At 46.0% G+C, this 15,575-nt stretch overlaps 1 protein-coding gene across 3 annotated transcripts; it reads left to right on the forward strand.

Annotated features, from left to right (window-relative positions):
* Positions 1-420: 420 nt before the first annotated feature.
* CHST4 (carbohydrate sulfotransferase 4) lies at positions 421-10,980 on the forward strand. 3 transcript variants are annotated; one of them, XR_001370667.2, is made up of 3 exons: positions 760-887; positions 7,866-9,220; positions 10,329-10,980. XR_001370667.2 is itself a non-coding variant. In XM_006152668.1 (2 exons), exon 2 carries the CDS (start codon positions 7,884-7,886, stop codon positions 9,081-9,083), a length of 1,200 nt encoding a protein of 399 aa, XP_006152730.1. In that variant the 5' UTR covers positions 421-717; positions 7,866-7,883; the 3' UTR covers positions 9,084-10,287. The 3 variants fall into 3 exon arrangements, 2 of the variants coding, with proteins under 2 accessions (XP_006152730.1, XP_006152731.1); XM_006152668.1 differs by lacking the exons at positions 760-887; positions 10,329-10,980 and adding an exon at positions 421-717 and having other exon boundaries at positions 7,866-10,287; XM_006152669.3 differs by lacking the exon at positions 10,329-10,980 and having other exon boundaries at positions 7,866-10,287.
* Positions 10,981-15,575: the final 4,595 nt, after the last annotated feature.

Genomic DNA, 15,575 nt, shown 5'->3' on the forward strand with positions numbered 1-15,575 from the left:
AGCCCTCGAAGAGGCAGAAAGACTTGCCCGGATCTCTGACTTGAAAGTCTACAACATCTATATTCTGAAACAATCTACGTTTATTCACCTATTGTTTTAGACACATGACGACCACGTAAAGTAGCTCGGAGTGGGTATATGATTTGCAGCTAGTAATATAATCATTAACGATACCTTGGGAGATTTTTTTTCTTTAAAAAAAAAAGGGGGTTATTTTTTCTCTGCACCCCAACCAAATACCAGTATATCTATATCCTCCAAAAAATATGTATTACTTCTTGCAAGAAGGATGAAGCTATTTGAATATGACACACAGGCTAAGAAATGTTACCTCCCTCCAGCCAGGGTGGAGTGAGCAGGCAGGTGCGATGCAGAAATCATTTTCGCATTTTCTCCTCAGAGATAAGAATAACAGTGAGGTTCAGATATTGTGGGCATTCTGGCTGTAACTGCCCATGATTTCCCGATGGATCCCAACTCAGTTCTCCCAGGTTGCTTTGCTTTTCCACCCTGCTGGAGGGAGTTAGTTGACCTTCACAGCTGCCTTCAAGGACCCAGCATTCCAGGATCCTGTCTCAGCCCGAGGAGAGAACGCTTCCTCTTTGCTTTTCCTAGCCCACCTGGAGTAGTCTCCCCACCTCCAGCTCTCTCAGGTGTGGAAGCTGCTAATGTCACCGTTTCCTGGAAGCCAGTGGTTTCTCAAGACTGTCTAGAAAGGTGGGTCCTTTTTTTTCAGCAAAAGGGAGAGGGCAGTAGAGTAGAGATGGGTATGCACAAGTAGGAGGAGGAAGCTGAGAAGGGAGGTGGTGAGTCAGAGGGGAGAAGTGCACAGCCTGGCTAGCACCGAGCCTCTCAGAAGCCGTGGGGAAGCCGAAGCCATTAACAAGGTAAGAGACTGTCTCTGTGAACATCTCCAGGTACAGCCGTCATCCCTCATCCCGGGGCTGCTGGAAGGAGAGTATCACATAACCCCTGGCAGCCACACTGGGGATTGTGATGGGAAGAGGGGGAGGGAGGAGGAATCAGAATCACCTGTGGAGTTTTCTGGAAAAAAATTAAAAACCCCACAAGCTGCCTACCAGCAGCTCCCCAGTATTTGCCAGCTCCACCCCTAAAAGAGTCCAAAAGCCTAGGCTCAGGGAGAACTGCTCTGATACATACTTGTAGACAGTCCTCTGGCGCATCTGATTCCTTCAGATCCTGGCCTGGGAGCTCAAGTTTCTGTACTCGGCTCCCTCTCGGCCGGCCGGCTCCCTCTCGGCCGGCCGTGGAACACAGGCGGTGCAGGGAGCTGCAGACTGTCTCTAGCTTAGGAGAGGTATAATGTGATCACCGAAAACCAGAGCTCAGAAGACCTGGGTTCTGATCAAGGCAGGGCTATGACAGCAGATGAGTCCATCAATTAAAACTTGGTTATGTATTCTGAAAAATGGGGGAGCAGCTCCCCACTGTCCTAAATACCTAATTGGATTGTTTTCATGACTACCTCTAAAAGAACTCTGAAAATTATGGTATGGCATGCGAATGTAAAATAAGATTAATGTATAGGGCCAGCATATTGGTTAAGGATAGGAGAGACCTACATCGTGTATGGGCTTCCATAAGCCTGGAACTTTCTAACAGAAACTGAAATATTTGGGGAGAGGTGTTTTGTTTTGTTTTGTTTTGTTTTGTTTTGCTATAGGGCGTGTGTACTCTAGAAAGACAGAGCGAGACAGAGAGACAGAAAGCAAGAAATCACCCCCCAGGGGAATGGTCACACCACAATCCCTTCTCCTCCATTTTCCTCTTGGGATCTTGGGCACGCAGGCACACGCACCCAGCATGAATTTAAGCCACCGGGTCTGGGACTCAAACGGTGGTCAACTACACGGGAGTCCAGTGACATAGCCATTACGCCAACTGCTGGTCTCAGAAATTGAAATATTTTTATAGGACAAAGTAACAATAGAATCTTCCTTCACGAGTCCCAATAGAGACATCTCAAACAGTTAAATAAATAAAAAGTCTACACATATTTATTTGGTCATTCATTGACAGATAGTCCTTGAGCACATACTGTGTGCCAAGCACAAGGACTCAGGTCCAGGGCTCCCGGAGCTCTCAGCCTGGTCAGCCTCTGTCGTATGGACACTCTTTGGCCAGGTTTAGTGCCGCAAGTTACCCTGGGTCTACAGGTCATTGGTGAGGATGCTGATCTCCCACCCCAGCTCTTCTCTCTCAGTTTCTGCAGGGTATCTTTAACCATCTCGTTTCTGGTTGCTGGGCAGTCTCACCAGGGAATCTGAGTTGGAAATGCACCAAGTGACCGGAAGCCAGGCTTCTTAAATTAGTATGTTTGTTTCTTTCTCAGAATTCCCCGTTTTATTTTCCCTCCCTCTTTTGTTTTTAAAGGCTACATGGTTCCAGTTTAGGGAATAACTATAATCCGGCCCTCTGTAATCAGGCTGCTCTATAATCAGGTCACCCATCCTGTGCCTTCCTGGGCCCTGGACCTCACCTAGGGTCTCCCTGTCACCACCCTTTGGTAGTGTATTTTCAGGATACTAACATTCTCACAACTCTTTTTTTTTATATATATATATTTTGAGAGGTTTTTGCTATAGGGCACGTGTGCTCGCCAGACAGAGACAGAGAGGCAGAAAGCAAGAAATCACTCCCCAGGGGGGATGGCCACGCTGCAATTCCCTTCCCCTCCATTCTCCTCTTGGGATCTTGGGCACGCACGCACACGCGCCCGGCGTGAGTTTAAGCCACTGGGTCCGGGACTCAAACCTCGGTTGACTACGTGGGAGTCCAGCGACATAGCCATTACGCTAACTGCTGGTCCCACATTCTCACAACTCTTCAAAGATTGTGCTTTGTCCTCTAAGATGATACCACTCACCCATTACTGGGGTAACATTCTAAAAAAATTAACAAATTAATTATTCTTATTTATTTATTTATTTTTGCCTGAGGGCACATACATTCTTTGGAGAGAAAAAGACACAATGAGAGAGAGAGAGGGAGAGAGAGAAAGAAATCACTCCCCAGGGGAGATGGCCACACCTAATCCCTTCTCCTCCATTCTCTTCCTGGTATTTTGGGCACACACACACATGCACCTGGTATGAGTTTCAAGCTGCTGGGTCCAGGACGCAAACCGTGGTCAGCCATGTGGGACTCCAGCAACGTCACTGCTAAGCCATCTGCTGATCCCTTGGGGCCACATGTTTTTAAATTAGTTTCTTTGGGGTCATGATATGATGTTCTTTCTTTTGCCTTGCCTACCTAGTAATTGAACTGGTTAGTGCAGAGTAGACTGTCACCCTGCAACTTTTTTTCAATAATCGTTTTATTTTTTATAGTGCTAGAAGGTATGTACACTCATCAGGGTTAGAGAGAGAAAGAGAAAGCACCCCCCCCTGCCCCCCAGTGGGGTGTGATGATGCCACAATCCGTTTTTCTCTATTTCTCCATCAGGATTTTGGGCACACACTCATACCTGTCCAACGTGGTTTTTTTTTAAGCCACCTGAGTCCCACTTTATAGCCCTTAACCTAGTGCTACGGGGCCCGCCCAAGAGCTTACTTTTCTTTTTTTTTTGAGAGGTTTATGCTATAGGGCGCGTGCGCTCGCCAGACAGAGAGAGACAGAGAGAGAGAAAGCGAGAAATCACCCCCCAGGGGGGATGGCCACGCTGCAATCCCTTCTCCTCCATTCTCCTCTCAGGATCTTGGGCAGGCATGCACGCACAAGCGCCCGGCGTGAGTTTTAAGCCACCGGGTCTGGGACACGAACCACGGTCAACTACGTGGGAGTCCAGCGACATAGCCATTACGCTAACTGCTGGTCCCAAGAGCTTACTTTTCACTGAGCCTCCCTGAGCACCCTGGTGACTTGCATGGCTTTTCTCCTCCCAGGGGCTCTGCTGCTGAGAATAGTCTCTGCAGAGATGAGCTCTGCCCAAGACCCTCAGTTGTCTCGTCAGCTCATCATGTGTTGCTTGGATCCTAGATGTTATTTTTTTTAATTATTTTATTAAACTTTATTTATTTAAATTTCACCAGAGAGGGATAAAGAGAGAGAGGGAAAGTGAGAAAGCAAGTTGTCAGGTCTGGGACTCAAACTGTGGCTGGCCATATGGGAGTCAAGTGGCCCTTAACCACCATGCCACCTGCTGGCCCCATCTAGATTTTTTTTTTGGAAAGACTTTTTTTTTTGCTATAGGGTGCATGAACTCACCAGAGAGACAGAAAGCAAGAAATCACCCCCCGGGGAGATAGCCATGCCGCAATCCCTTCTTCTCGACTCTCCTGAGATTTTGGGCACACACACACTCATGCCCAGTATGAGTTTCAAGCCACTGGGTCTGGGACTCGAACTGCAGTTAGCCATGTGGGAGTCCAGCAAACGTGACCATTACACCCCGTGCTGGTCCCTCTAGATGAGCCTTGAGCCCAATGACAAAGGATGGACTCATGTTACAGAAGTGTAGTTTCTGACCAAGGACGTGTTCGTGGCAAACAAAGCAGAAAAAGAAGCCCGAGGGTTGTCACAGGAATTCCTGAAAACTGTGGGTAACTAAAGCCTGAGGACAACTGGAGAATTAGGAGGCCCATCTCCAGCTCCACCTTGGAGAGGACATGGGCTTGAGGCCAGAAGCAGTTGGCAGGCAAAGAGGGCACAAAGCCCTGGAGCTCCACACCGGATGCAGAGTTGGCCCAAAGCTGGGATGAGAGAAGGAGGGGGAACCTGTGGAAGGTCTACTTTCCTAATCCCTAGGAAATGTTAGCTTTTTCCTCAAGTGATTCTAGGGCCTGCTTATAAAATTCTATTGCAGTTTCCTTATACACAGGTCAAGATCTTCTCTTCCTATTCTCTTATCTCTTCCGTTTCATTGTTTCCTATCTTTGTTCCAAAATTTTCTCACACTCCCATTGCCCTTCAGAGAAGCTCTCTTGCTAGAGTCACCTCTTCAGTCTTTGGGGGTGAGAAGGGCATCCTTGGGTCATTATTAATTGTGGCCCAGTCTCTAATCATTTCCTCGTGGACCCAAGTTTTAAGAACTAGGAGTGTATCTTAGCTGGTCCTGTTCTCATCTGCAAGGCCAAGACTACAAGGCAGGATTTGCCATTCACTGACTCTGCCCTGGTGGAGTTTGGCCAGGAAGGACAGATGATCCTCGCCGGATCCTTTAGGCATGGCCAGAGGAAAAGCATTGTTGTAACGATTGGAGGGGAAAGGGCTTTTCTGCCACTACCATTCAAAGTTTGGCTTGGGTCATCACACACTTACCAGAAGGTTCAGGGGACTTCCAAGGAAAGCCCATGAACTGGCAGCACAAACTCTACCTCTTCAGGAAGCAAGCTACACACTCTGAGTCCCATCTGTGGCTTCCCCGGTCTTCCTCTAAAATCCACTATCTAATATCTCTGGCACTTGGCATAGAGGATGGTTTCTGTCTGGTAGAAAGGCTGACAGAGAATAGATATCAGAGCTACATATGCATGTAGTTCTTGTCTCAGCACTTCTGGGGATGTACCTTACATACATGTGCAATGGTGTGAGGACAGAAAATCTAAAATCCCTTCTAGAGGGCCTAGGGTGAGTCATGCCCACAGACATTAACAAACCATTTTGCTCATTTAATAACAAAACTCTTCCTACATCCTGTCTCTGGCATAGCGTATCTGTAATAGGTGAGTCATGCCCACGATCACTAATAAACCATTCTGATTCATTGTTAAAGAGACTCCTCCAACATTCTGTCCTTGGGACAGTATCTTGTAACTGTATACAAGCCCCCTTATCTCTGTTATTAATCCCTATCCAAAAACCTACAAGCCCCCCTTCCACATGTCCTGCATTTTGGATCAAACCAAAGGAAATTCTAAGCCCTGTCTCACTCTCAAAACCAAATAAAAAGAAACCCTTGTACCTGATCACCCCGAGAGAGGGGTATATTTTGCCTCCTCTCCAGCCTAGGTCTCACAAATTCATGCTTAAAAATAAACCAGATTAATTATTATTTTTGCAGAGTTGGTTATTTCTCTTGACAGGTGTATTCAAGTATCTGAACTAGCATGAAATTGGAAACAACCCAAAGGCCCATCAGTGAGGAAGCTGGCTAAATAAATGGTGGGATATCATAGTAGAATGCTACGCAGTGAAAAGGAAGGAATAAGGAAACACTTTATGTACTGCCATGGAAAGTTCCCCCAAGACATATTAATGAGTAACAAAAAAGAAAAACAAAGCAAAGTGTGATGCATGTAAATAACTTGCTAATTTTTTTATGCATTAAAGAGAAAAAATAAGAATACATATACATTTTAATTTCTTAAGTATGCATAAAGCAGCTGAAAGGGCACATTTGGAAAATGAACCCACTTGCTGTCTGGAAGCAAGGTGGGAACGGGCAGATGAGGATCTTTTCACTGGCCAGAGCGCTGTTTGTGAAGAATGCGTTCAAGGTCGCCAGCAACCTGGATGACCTCCAGTGTGAATTTCAAAGTGAAACTCCCTTTCTCTACATATTAAACACCCAACAACTAGAAGATTATGTCAGTATATTGTTTTAGTCCAAGATACTTTACAGTCACCTATAGTAAATTTTAAAAAATAACATCAAAATTCTTGATGAGATGGCTGCGCTGTATGCAACCTGCCCAACCATACTGAGCAGCCCTGATTAGGTTCTGTCAAGTGGTCCAGCACTCCCAAACAGCAGCCCAGTAGTGAACAGGCCACAGGTACCATTACTATGGATAGGGATGCAACCTAAGGTCTACTCTTAGGTTAGCTTGCACATTTCCATAGAATCAGCTGATTAAGAGGCAATGATTCTGCTGAAATGGATTCAGATAGTTTGTGTATTTATTTGTTTATAGAAATTTTTGCCTTAGGATGCATGCATTGGAGTGGGAGAGACAGTGAGAGGGAAAGTGAAAATCACACACACACCCCTGGGGGGAGTGAGAGGGAGGGATGGCGAGGCTGCAATTCTTTCTCTTCCATTCGCCTCCCAGGATCTTGGCCATGCACACACATATGCCCAGCATGATTTTCAAGCCACCAGGTCCGAAACGTGAACCACAGTCAGCCATGTGGGAAAGTCCAGTGATGTAACCACTACACCATCTGCGGGTCTCTCAGATAGTTTATTACCACCACAGAGAGAAGTCAGCATGGAATAAGCTCTCCGAGGTGCTAGTCCCACAGGATAAGACCAAATCAGAGGGGACTATATGACAGGCACTGTGAGACTTGGCTGTGCCACTAAGGAAACAACTCGAAACTAAAGCCAGGCAGCTGTATAGCCTGCAGCTCTAAGGGATTGAAGCGCTTGATGGAAATGAGGAAGGGGGCTGAGAAATGACCTTGTGGTGATGTTCCTCAAGATGGGGAGTTGAATGAGCAATGGCCTGGAGGCAGTTCCTTGCCACCTGGCTTACTGGCTCTTTGCGCTTTGCTTCTGGTGGAGTCAGAAGGCATTCAACCAAGACTTGGGCCACATGGATGTAAGCTTTGCCTGAGTAGCCTGTGTGCAGACGTGCAGTCACCGAGTCTTCATGATGGAGCCATTCTCCCAGGTTGATTAAATATGGCTGAGTTCAGGGATTTTTCAGTAGCCTAGTGGACAAGAAAAACCAGGAGCACAGAATTAGAGACCCCCAGACAAACATACTTCTTGACACACATCACTGTAAGGGACAGGAATTGATTTGGAGAGGGATTCGTGCAGCTGGTTATAGGAACGTTCTAGCTTTCTATGTTGCTCCTTGGTGAACGTCAAGGGGAACGTGGCTCTGCTTGGAAGAGGAGTAGGGCAGGCACCAAAGCATCAGCCTAACCCAGCCCCTTCTTCTTGTTCCTTAAAGGCCTTCCACGTCAGCAGCATGAATGTGCCCAAAAAAATGAGGCTGCTCCTGTTCCTGGTTTCCCAGATGCTGATCTTCGCTCTGGTCTTTCATGTATATGACCACAACGTGCACTCCAAGTCCACGCAGGAGGAGCCCAAGCCCGTGCATGTGCTGGTCCTGTCTTCTTGGCGCTCTGGCTCCTCTTTTATAGGGGAGCTTTTTGGGCAGCACCCAGATGTCTTCTACCTGATGGAGCCCGCCTGGCACGTGTGGATGACCTTCACACAGAGCACTGCCAGGAGCCTGCACATGGCGGTGCGGGATCTGCTTCGGGCTGTCTTTCTATGCGACATGAGTGTTTTTGATGCCTACATGAAACCTGGTCCGCGGAGTCAGTCCAGCCTCTTTCAATGGGAAGACAGCCGGGCCCTGTGTTCTCCACCTGCCTGCAGCCTCTTCCCACGGGGGAAGATCATCCCCAAGGCTCATTGCAAGCTCCTGTGTAGCCGACAGCCCTTTGAGGTGGTGGAGGAGGCCTGCCGCTCCTACAGTCACGTGGTGCTCAAGGAGGTACGCATTTTCAACCTGCAGTCCCTCTACCCACTGCTGACAGACCCTTCCCTCAACCTGCACATCGTGCACCTGGTCCGGGACCCTCGGGCTGTGTTCCGTTCCCGGGAACGCACCACGGGGGAGCTCATGCTTGACAGTCGCATTGTGATGGGACAGCACTGGTACACTCTCAAGAAGGAGGACCAACCCTACTATGTGATGCAGATCATCTGCCAAAGCCAGCTGGACATCTACAAGGCCATCCAGTCTTTGCCCAAGGTCCTGCAGCAGCGCTACCTGCTCTTACGCTACGAGGACCTGGTCCGGGCCCCCCTGGCCCAGACTTCCCGATTGTACGACTACGTGGGGTTGAAATTCTTGCCCCATCTCCAGACCTGGGTGTACAACATCACCCGGGGGAAGGGCATGGGTGATCACGCCTTCCACACAAGTGCCAGGGATGCCCTCAACGTCTCGCAGGCGTGGCGCTGGTCTTTGCCTTATGAAAAGGTTTCTCGACTTCAGAACATCTGTGGTGACACCATGAAGTGGCTGGGCTACCGCTATGTCAGATCTGAACAAGATCAGAGAAACTTATCTCTGGACTTTTTGTCTACCTGGAACTTCCCTGAACAAGTTTTCCAAAACGGAGGAAACTCTGTCCCCACCTCATACCATTCTTAGCCATGCTCACTGAACACCTTGGGGCCTTAACCATGGACACAGGTGTGCATGTGAGCATCAGTTGTGCCCACACACACTCAAGCAGTGAAATCTTTGTGTTTATATTTGTGTTTGGAAAAGAGACTCAGGAACTTCATGTGAGTAGAATCTTCTACTAATGCACAGGGGAGTTGCCCTTCTCTTCTTGGTTTTCCTCATGGCCAGGAGGCCTCTCAGACACCACACAGTATCTGTGGAGAAAATCCATAGGCTTCCCCTGTCTACTTCTTGCCCAGTGGGAAAAGGGAGAGACAGTAAAAACCAGGGAAATGGGTCTTTCACCAGAAAGCACATTCCACAGAGATGTGAACTCTGAGCCCTATGAGTTCAGGAATTTCTAGCCTAGTGGACAAGTAAAACCAGGAGTGTAGAATTTGAGAGCCCCAGACAAATAGAACTTATTCGCAGTGGACTCGAGAAAGGAATTGGGAACAGAGTTGGGTGCTTACTTGGGACCTTGACTATGGCAGCTATTGGTCATCACAAACCTGAAACCAACTCTGCATAACAGAGCAAATTCTGAAGTTGTGAGTTGGCTGGGCCCGATCTGGATATCATTCCCCCCCAGTATTCTCCTAGCATACAGAAGTCTTTGACCTGTGAAGTTCTATCTGTTACCGAACTCAAATCGGGTGCCCTCGCCTGGGTGCCATAAAACCGAACTATAGGTACACGGTGTGATGAAGGAAAGTACAGCTTATTGCAAAGCAAGGAGAGCGGGCAGCTCATGCGGAAAAGATCCAGTCTCCCGGAGGTGTTCCTCACATGCGTTTTTCAGGGCAAAATTAGGGGCAGAGGTCCCAGGCGCATGATCAGTTCAGTGACTGGTTCCAGAGGCCGTGATCACCTCATGCATATTTTTGATTGTCAAGGGCTTAGATAATCAAATTTCTGTTCAGGTTTCTGAAGCCATTCAGCCTGGGGTCTTTGAGCTCACAGCCAGCAGCCTCCATCCTACAAAACATCTTCCATATTGAACCAAAGACCTTATATTTCCTTTAAGTGAGAGTTTTCGAGGTCAAATGGCCTTTATTCATGGCCAATATCCTTTCATTATCATAACCAAAGTCTGAAGTCTTACTTTTCAATCTGGGCTATTACAATGTAAATACATTTCTATGCCAAGAACCTTAGAAAATACACTTTACTTTTAGTTCAACCCTTATTAATTTTCAGTTTGGGAAATTCTTACTTTTTCTTTAACAGGAAGGAAGACTGAGGACCCATCCCTCTTCGGGGATCCTGCTCGGTTTCAATCCTCCCATTCTTTGAAAAACCTCTCAGTCCTGAGGGGAAATGGGTGATGACCATACGGCTGCTTCTTGCTGAATGGGAACAGAGTTTCAGGATTGGAAGAAGTGACATACTTTGATTTCAAAGTCCTCAGAACTCTGCCTTTAGTTTTCCAATACCATTATGCTAGCACCAGCTTCCACTGTGATGTCCCCAAATCTGAAAGCACATTTAATGACCATGCACAACAAAGAAGATAGCCAGGTTTCAAAACTGTTTTCACAGGTTTCTTATCACTTTATTTACCCAGATGAATTTTATTTTACCTAAGATTTCTAAGCGCAACATGAGATGTTGCCATCCTGCAAATTCCTCTCTAACAAGCAATACATAATGGAAAGTTATTTTATGGTCTAAGGCAAATTTTGCCAATGAAATACAGTGAAAACAGCACCCTGAGGGGATCTGATAGAATTTCCTGGTCTGTGGTTTGCATTTACAGTGATTATTTATATACCAGCTATTGTAATTTGGGGAGGCTATCAAATTGACCATCCTTACTCTGTAAAATTTCAAGAAAAGCAGTTTTAGCTTTAATGAATCAAAATTTTAAAATGTTAGGAAACTTTTGCTTCAGACTTAAAGACAGGAAAAAGGTATGATTCTGTCCAAACAGTAGGTAGATACTAAAAACTAAATAAAAAAAAAAAAAGGGACAGGGCTAAAATCGCGAAAATCTAGTAACAAGTACACTATAGTTTTCTTTTGAATTTTTTTTCTCTTTTCATTCCCCCTTTTACCAAAGAGAAGCATAATAAAACTAACTTATTTGCAAAAAAGTAAATAAATAAGTTTAGTCTCAATTTGCTCTGCTATTTGCACGAAACCCAATAAGAACATTAATCAGTTTAGTCGGCTTTACTGAAACCTTTTATAAGGAACCTCAGATTAGACACTTTTGAAAGCTTTCCAAGGCTACTGAGCCAAGTCAGGAATTCACCATCTGAGTGTACCTTTAAGAACCCGTACTGGGGACCAGCAGTTAGCGAAATGGCTATGTCGCTGAACTCCCATGTAGTTGACTGCGGTTAGAGTCCCGGACCTGGTGGCTTAAACTCATACTGGGCGCATGTATGTAGAGGAGAATGGAGGAGAACATGGAGGAGAAGGGACTGCGGCATGGCCATCCCCCCTGGGGGGTGATTTTTCGCTTTCTGTCTCTGTCTTTCTGGCGAGTGCACGCGCCCTATAGCAAAAACCTCTCCAAAAAAAAAAAAAAAAAAAAGAACCGTACTTGAAAGTTTTGGGGTTTGTCAGGAAGTGACATTACTTACCTGCCAGGCAGAGCTGTTTACGGTACCAGGCAATCTTTCTTTCTTACTTTTTTTTTTTTTTTTGAGAGGTTTTTGCTATAGGGCACATGCGTTCACTAGAAAGACAGAGACAGAAAGCAAGAAATCACCCCCCGGGGGGATGGCCACGCCACAGTCCCTTCTCCTTCATTCTCCTCTCAGGATCTTGGGCACGCATGCACATGCGCCCGGCGTGATTTTAAGCCACCGGGTCCAGGACTCGAACTGCGGTCAACTACATAGGAGTTCAGTGACATAGCCATTACGCTAACTGCTGGTCCCTATCATTAGTTTCTTTAGCCAGGTAAATAGCAAACATTTCTGGTTCTGTCTCAATGAACAGGTTTCTTTCTTTCTGAATACAATTTTAATTGCCCCTTCTCTCCTACAGGTAAGGTTAAATGTCTGCATACACGTGTGCACATGCACGCACACACACACCTTTATCATGTTTTGAAAATCAAACAGAATTTAATCAAATTCAAACCTAACTAATGAAACAAGATCCAGATTGCTCCCAAAGATAAACAGAAAACAGGAAAAACCTTGTCAGGCCACATAGGTGCAAAAATCCATGTTTAGACCAGCCATACTTGGAGGTCCCAAACTTAATTGGCCATTTCTACATAAGGCCCAAGACCCTGTGCATCTCCTAGATGGAAAGTAGGTAACAGGTTGTTTATGGGAGAAAAGAGGAAGAAGATTACTAATAGAGGGTACCCCGCAGAATCTCCAAAGGTTTACTTATTTCAGTAACAATAACGACTTAATTCAAAACCTCTTCATGAAGAGCAAAGACCATCCAAAGGGGGCATAGAATAGGGAACATCCTCCTCCAGTGATCCCCCCAGATTCACTCCCACAAAAGAACTAAGAAAGTAAATGGCCCTTGTTGTCACAAATAGTCCCTACCACTAACCAGTCAACAAAGAACAGACTACAAAACCCCTTATGGATGAGACTCCTTATTATGACCAGTTATTGAGAGTTTGACATATTTGATACAAAATATTCCATGAACTTTTATTTATTTATTTTTTTTGGGAGAGATTTTTGCTACAGGGCGTGTGCATTCACCAGAAAGACAGAAAGCGAGAAATCGCCGCCCAGGGGGGATGGTCACGCCACAATCCCTTCTCCTCCATTCTGCTCTCGGGATCTTGGGCACACACACACATGTGCCTGGTGTGAGTTTAAACCACCAGGTCTGAGACTCAAACCACGGTCGACTACATGAGAGTCCAGAGACATAGCCATTACGCTAACTGCTGGTCCTTTTAAAAATTTTTTTTTCCCATGAACTCTTACATGGCTTATGTTCCCAGTCTTTTCGGGCTGGCCACCTGTAAATCACGCTCTGAGATGGCAGGGACCAAGAGAGAACTCTTATTAGGTCACAGATCAAGCTCTCAAAGATATAAGACAGAAAAACCTTATCCAGTTTTGTGGGGGGGACCCACAGCAAAGTTTTTCCAGATAGGTGTTGGTCTGCTGAGAACTGCAAAATTTGCCAGCCTGTGGGGTCCAGTTTGAACAATGGGTATCATGGGTTCTAGGCCCATGTTCTGCCCTCCTTATGATATATGATGCAGAAATAGAGAACCATTTCCAGGTAGGGGGAAAACAATGATTACTTACACCAGAATAACACTATGAGGACCAGTAGATGGCCTAGCAGTTAAGTCACTGGACTCCCACATGGCCGATCACGGTTCAGGCCCCAGACCAGGTGGCTTCAAAATCACACCAGGCTTGTGTGTGTGATCCCGGGAGGAGAATGGAGGAGAAGGGTTTGCGGCATGGCCATGATAGGGGGGTGGTGTGGTGTGGTGTGACTTCTCACTTTCCCTCTCACTGTCTTTGTCTCTCTCTGGTGAGCGCACACACCCTAAGGCAAAAACCTCTTACAAAAAAAAAGAGGGTCCAGCAGGAAGCATGGTGATTAAAGGTGCTGGACTCCTATGTGGCCAACCATGGTTCAAGTCCTAGACTTGGTGGCTTGCTTTCTCACTTTCCTTCTCTGTCCCTCTCTCTGATTAAATTTAATAATAAATAAATAAATGTTAAATAAGATAATCCTTTTAAAAGAAAGACACTATGGTCACTATACCCAAGCAGAACCAACTCTTTCATACAAATCCCTTTCTCCCATTAATCTTTTTTTTTTTTAATTTAACTTTATTTATTTTAATTTGATCAGAGGGGGCAGAGTAAGAGAGAGAAAGTGAGAAAGCAAGCAATCAGGCCCAGGACTTGAACCACGGTCAGCCATGTGGGAGTCCAGCACCCTTAACCACCACACCACCTGCCGAACCCCTCTCCCATTAACCTTAGGGTAGAAAAGAAACTAAACAATGATATTTATCATCTATGAACTGAATTTCACAAAGAGCAGGAGTCTGGCTGGCAAGAAGTTCTTACCCATTTTTGCCGGCTTGTCAGGTGCTGAGTTCTCTTGCCTGTGACTTCCACAGAGCAGAGCAGCTTTGGTTCACCCTGCTAACCACACCAAATCGATAGGGGCCAAGGAAATCGCCCTGAGGTTCACTAAAAAACCACTGCACAGAGGCATGTTAGCGAAGGAGAAGGCACACACTTTGGCGTATACCTGTGCACATGGGAGCCACACAAACTGCTCCTTCAAGAAAGGCCAAATTACTGGAAGTTGTACACTCTGAAGGGCAAAGGAGATCTGAAGTTAGCTAAGAGAGGGTAAGGGGAGAAGATGCAAAGAACCTTGCCTTTCTGGGCCAGGGGTTGCCCTTCAAATCCCCTTTTCCTGTTCTAAGAAAAGGCAGAGGGGTAGCATCAGAAAAGACTGTTTACACCTGCTCTTGACGTTACTGATATAAAGGGATGCTTATTTCTTTTCACAGAGGGTTAGCAAGCAGACCCTCTAACTAAAATTCTAAGCATGTTATTTTTATTTTTTCCCACATAACAATTCTAATTGATAAATAGTTACCTAATTTAAACACCAATTCTTTGGCCCCTGTTCCCTGGATCCTAGGGAATATTGGAGCCAGAAAATGTTACATGAGTTATCTTTTTTTCCTTTCCTTAGAAACACAGATAAAAGTGGGACTAGCAGTTAGCGTAATGGCTATGTCTCTGGACTCCCACGTAGTCGACTGTGGTTCGAGTCCCAGACCCGGTGGCTTAAACTCATGCCGGGTGCATGTGCGTGCCTGCCCAAGATCCCGAGAGGAGAATAGAGGAGAAGGGATTGCAGCGTGGCCATCCCCCCTGGGGGGTGATTTTTCATTTTCTAACTCTCTGTCTCTCTCTCTCTGTCTGGCGAGTGCACACGCCCTATAGCAAAACCCTCTACAAAAAAAAAAAAAAGAAAGAAAGAAACATGGATAAAAGTTCCCAATTCTACAAAATATACCCTAAGGGCTGCAAGATGGAATAGAGCTCTCTATGAGTTGCCCATAATGATGTCCTAGACACTGCTGGCGCAAACAAAACTTCTAAAATCAAATTTACAGGTTACCGAAGTTCCAAACGGTTTCTCAAGGTTTCTTGTCCCTATATCCAAAAGGGGAGATCCCACCAAACAGACGTTCTGTCAAAGCAGAAACCAAATATCTAAAGGGAAGCTTGTAGCTATCCTTTAGTCAAATGGAGGAAAACCCACCAAATAAGCATTCTGTCAAAACAGAAACCAAGTAACTACGGGGAAAGACAGGCCTTGATATTGTCACACACGAGTCCCATAATATATCAGATGTCTGTCAAATCCAAGCCAAAACTGAGATTGCTGTGGGCCGACGGCACCTGTTCGGTAGCCGATCACCCAGGACTCTCCCTGAGACAAGGTGCTCAGGCAGCTGCAGGACAAGTTCTGAGAGTTGCCATCGGCCAA

The sequence above is a fragment of the Tupaia chinensis genome, unplaced genomic scaffold (genome assembly GCF_000334495.1).
Source record: "Tupaia chinensis unplaced genomic scaffold, TupChi_1.0 Scaffold000355_1, whole genome shotgun sequence".
Taxonomy (NCBI): Eukaryota; Metazoa; Chordata; class Mammalia; order Scandentia; family Tupaiidae; genus Tupaia; species Tupaia belangeri.